The 5,259-nt window shown below is 30.4% G+C and overlaps 1 protein-coding gene across 1 annotated transcript; it reads right to left on the minus strand.

The window, feature by feature from the left end:
• Positions 1-2,609: 2,609 nt before the first annotated feature.
• LOC149222813 (uncharacterized) lies at positions 2,610-4,101 on the minus strand. The gene is made up of 3 exons (XM_089383172.1): positions 3,627-4,101; positions 3,134-3,292; positions 2,610-3,099 (listed from the first exon to the last, which is right to left on the minus strand). Exons 1-3 carry the CDS (start codon positions 3,942-3,944, stop codon positions 2,782-2,784), a joined length of 795 nt encoding a protein of 264 aa, XP_089239298.1. The 5' UTR covers positions 3,945-4,101; the 3' UTR covers positions 2,610-2,781.
• Positions 4,102-5,259: the final 1,158 nt, after the last annotated feature.

A 5,259-nucleotide genomic window follows, 5' to 3' on the forward strand; every position in this document is an offset into this window, starting at 1 on the left:
GACATAAATCAAAAGAAAGCAAAAATAGCATTGATTCTTTTATGGATTGTGATCTTTTGTTGGCCATGGTATTTTTAATCATGTTCTTTATTAGTTTGAGGGCTTAGAGGGTGAAGGGTTTAAACTGAACCCTTAGGTTTGCAAGAAGTCAACAAATAAAATTCAAGTATGGGTAAAGCGTAGTTGGGAAATTAAAATTTATAGTATAGCAACTGTATTAAGTTGACATATTTTTATAACTATTCTTCAGTGAATTATTGCATTACTAGATGTTAAACTTTGGTATTTCATTAACTAGTATTGTTGTAGGCATGCTTCAAACTTAAATGTTGGAAATCATGAGTAGTTACCATATCGTGCATAAATGATGAGATCGATAAATAGTGATGAAATTGCATTTATATCATATTAATTGGTATTATCATGCTTTCTTACTAGTGTGTTAAATTCATGTTATTATGAGTTTTACCATATATTATCAAAAGTAGGGGGTAGACCCTGCAAGGGATCAATGATATGGGTTACACATCAGGGGACAAAAGTTAGGGGTTTTACACATTAAGTAAAAACAAAAAATAAATCCAAGGAAAACCTTATAGAATCTTTCTTTTTCTCTAGAAAATATAAATGTGGGGAGACTTAATTTCCAATCAAAACAGTGACTAGCTAGCCTAAGGAAGTCATCTAGATTTGAACTTATGACCTATAGCATCTCCCAGAAACATGTTTTGGGTTGGGTCATTCAATTGATTGAGGTAACCCTTCACGATTCATTAAGTGAAATAATTAAGTACATAACTAATAAATTTGATGATTATTAAATTTGCTATAATAATGAATTAATTAACAAATAAGAAATTTAAAAGAGTTAAATATCTTAGGTGCAAAAAGGATGCCAAAAAGATACAATCAAGATCAAAGAAGGGCATAGCGAGGATGCAAGAGGGATTCATTCTTAGGATACACTGACAATGGATGAAGGTAACTCAAAAAGGGACAAGAGGGCTACACATGAAGGATGTAGGAGGGACGTAAAGAAAATAGGGATAAGAACCCTATTTTAGATCCTCTTGCTACATTTTTGAATGTAAATGATTTTGAAGTCACTTTTTTAGCTTTATTTCAAATTATTTATGTGGTTTTTTTGGATTAGATATTTGTCTAGATATTGTGTGAACCTAGTTGTCAAATTTCTTAGGAGAATTTGGGTTTGAAACAAATACTTTTTAGGTCCCTTTATATTAAATGTAAGATGGTTTTTAACGAAAAATGTAAAAATATGAAAATTCATTTTAACAAAAATAAAGAATTAAAGAAAATGGTTTAACTCTTCCTCCTCCTCCTTGTCCCCCCTTCCTTCTTCCTCTTTTCCCCTTCTTATTTCTCTTCTCTCCCCCACCCCTTTCATTCATTTTTTTTCAATCCTCTTTCTTTTCTCCCTCCCTCTTCCTACTCTTGATTCTTCCTCTTCCTATTCTTATTTCCCTCTTTTTCCCCACTTTTTTTCTATTCCTCCTCCTTCATCTCCTTATTTCTTCTCTCTGTCTTCTTTATTTTCTTCTCCTTCTCCTATCACCTCCCCTCCCCTCCCCTCCTCTTTTCTCCCATTTTCCCCATATTCTTTTCTCTCCCTTTTCCCTTTTCCTTCTCTTGTTTTCTTCTTTTTTGTCTCAAAAGAATCATACACATTTACCTTTTGTTTTCCATCTTCTCTCATTTCTCTGTCCTTTTTCTTTCTTATCTTCCCTTACCAATTTTCACCTCTTTCCTTTTCTTTTCTTCTCTTGTATTTCCTTAAAAAAAACATACACATTTATATTATGTCATCTTCACATAATTTTTATTACCATAAAATAACCTTTTCTATATGTCTTCCTTTTCCTTTCCATAAAATAAAAAATTAAAATACAATTTTAAAATTAAAATTTTAACTATTATAAATTAAAAACAACTTTCAAAATAAACAACTTTACCATTAAATATCATACATTAGTCAATCTATTCATAGCAGCTTTAGTAATAAAAACCATTCATTAGAAATAAAAAAATCTTAATTCTAACAATAAAGCCATTCAGAGGAAATAAAAAAATCTTAATTCTAATAACATTGTCATTCGATATGCATCCATCTAAAGAACTAATTGGCATTGTGAAGCGCTCATAACAATTTGTTTGCCTTATTTCTTTGGCTACTTATTTATTTATATATATATATATTTATTTATTTATTTATGGTTATATTTAATATTAATAAATAAAATTTGGAAATAAATTTTATAAAGAATAAAAATTATAATTTAAAATTAATATATTTTATTTATAAAATTATTATTATTATATATTATATATATAATAGATAGACTAATGTTTGGTTTTAGTCGACATTAACCATCATCATCATATAAATAAATATTTTTATTTTAAATATCAAAATTAATATTGTTAAATTTTTTATATTAAAAAATTTTATACTTATTTTATAAAAAAATTTATACTTATTTTTCAAGATAGTTAAACATATAACTTTATATTATGTAAATTAAAAAATATAATAATAATAATAATATCAGATTTAATCTATGTTTAACCGCTGACTAACCTGTATAATCTTTACCAGATTTGAAAATTTTCCAAAATATGAATCAAATATACCATTCAAATATGAATCAAATATACCATTCACTTATCAAATCCAAAAAAGTCAATCAATAATGACATGATAACATCTATGGAATAGAGTAAGGGATCCAGCAATTATAAATGGCATGAAAGTGAATCACTTCAGACCCGGTGGGACTGGAAAAGCCATGAACGAATGAACTGGGTACATGGGCATTCACCAAAGCATTTTGCTTTGACAAGAGAGAACTGTGTCCAGCACCCATTTGTTGATACAAACCTTGTGGTTTTCAAAATATAGGAAGCACAACAACTGACCCCACCACCTCTGCCTTGGATAATCAAACCCCACATATCTGTGCTGCCTTCTTCCTGCTCTCCTTCTCCTGATCCTCTCCTGCTAAAGCCATGAGCACCGCAGTATTTGCATTTGCACTCAGAATTCAACTTCTGTACATAAATCATACCATCTGGACAAATATGTGCTATATAATTTCTAAGTATACCCCAGCTCATGTGCTATATAATTTCTAAGTATACCCCAGCTCTCCTCTGTTCCTCCTCCTTCATGGGAAATATAAGTTGCAGGTACTTTCTGCCATCTCCCTGGCAATGGAGATTTTTTGTCGAACACGTAATGCACAAAAGGGGCATCTTGTATATGATTCACAATCTGCCCCACCATTCATAGAATTCAATAAAATCATAGAATTCAATAAAATCATTTACAGTAACAGATAAACATAGATAAGATAGTTAATATTGGATCTATATTTTTTAGTATTTTGATAAATAGAAAACTAGTAAATTGTTTTCATTATTGTTGGTTTAGTTTCCCTTGTGATAAACTAAAACGATGAACCAACAAAACAATAAACTCTGTATATCAATGTTTGATCTTAATTAACCAAAAAAACAAAACAAATAAATCTAAACAAATAGGATGAAGAAAAAACAATTAATTTCAACATGTTGCTCCCAGGGAGTGATGATAAAATTATAAATACCTCAATTATTGATTGTTTCATCCATTGATCAAGTTTCTCTCCAGTGGGAGGAGGAGGAGAAAATCTGTCTGCAGGGGCTGATAGGGAAGAGATGAGCATGGATCTATTCTGTAACTCCCTTGATGGGTTATGTGATTTCTGGTTGCAGCAGACTGAGGGTACATTAATCATGAATTTCTTCTTTGATGGAATTAATGGCAACCTGCAGGCTCTGGCTATGCTTCTGCATGATTCTTCTGACTGCCTTCTGGAACTTGAACTCTGAGTCTTGAGCTGGAAAAGGCAGCTGTGAATAGATTCAATGTACTGTGGGGCCATCAATACTCCTCTGGATTTGGATCTGTTAGAGCAATTCTCGATTTGCAGAGGTTATAAATTCTTTGTGGCAGACTGAATATCATGGTGTGTGAAGAAGATGCAGCAATTGGGGGAGAAAGTTACATGAGGCTGCAGTCTGTACACCAAACAAATTGTTCTCCTCCCCTTCTTATTCATGAAGATTGGACAGCGTGGGCAAACTAAATATATAAATGAATTACAAAAATGGATTTGATTACGTGTATTTGACACGTTGGCTGAGTAGAGTCCATATGGCCTATGAGAATGTCTCGTGTTCGTCAAACAGTGTGTACAGGTGGAGAATTAGAAGGTGCAGCAAGCAGCCAACACGATCCATCACGTGGTAGACTTTGGATTTGGGCGTGTTGGCACGCGCCTATCCCAATGTATCAACCATGGCTCATGTTTCCCATGTGCCTAAGTAATTCTTAAAATACCAAAGGAGATAATGGAGAGGTGAAGTGACAAGTGAGCCTTTTCTTAAAGTTTTAAATACATGAAATACTTCAACACAAAAGGGTAAAACTGAATTTTCAATAGAGTTTCAATATTGTTTAAAAAAATTCCAAATGATGTTGAGTTATTTTTATTTTTGGAAATGTCCAATAAAATTTTGTTTCAGATTTTCAAGTAACCCATGAGTAGATATTTGTTTTTAATTTTTATTTATCATTATTTATTATTTATAGTTTTTATCTTCTTAAAATTTTGAAATTTTTTCTATAAAATTTAAGATAAACGGTCATTGCGTGTTGTGTTAAAATACTCTTTAATATAAGTTACTGATTCAATTCCCTTCCCCAATCATATTAGATATAATAAAAATATAATTTTACATATTTACAAAAAAAAATTTACAATAACTTTCTTTTAATTTAACAAAAATAATTACAAACCAAAAATTGAAATTTAAAATAATTTTCTTTTAATTTAACCCAAAAAAATCACAAACCGTGTCAAAGTCATCCTAAACCGTGTGAAAGTCAATTAGATGAACTTTATATATGGTACGATTTGGAAAACAATATTAGAAAATCGGTGTTTATATTTAAATTAGTTCGTATCATTATCATTTTAAGTACTAAAAATATATATATATTAAATATAAAAAATAAATGAGTATTATAAATTCAAGTTTATATTTTAATTAGGTGGTATTAATTGGAGTTGTCTTTAGTGCGATTTTTTAGGTTTTCTAGTGTCGGAATCCGTCAGAAAAATTCGAGCTCAAACCTTGATTTGTGTTATTTAAATGTAATGCCCCTAGTAAATCGATAATGTTTTAAGTAAGGCA

The sequence above is a fragment of the Pinus tabuliformis genome, chromosome Q (assembly GCF_031772625.1).
Source record: "Pinus tabuliformis cultivar Carrire ecotype Pingquan chromosome Q, CPIR1, whole genome shotgun sequence".
NCBI lineage: Eukaryota > Viridiplantae > Streptophyta > Pinopsida > Pinales > Pinaceae > Pinus > Pinus tabuliformis.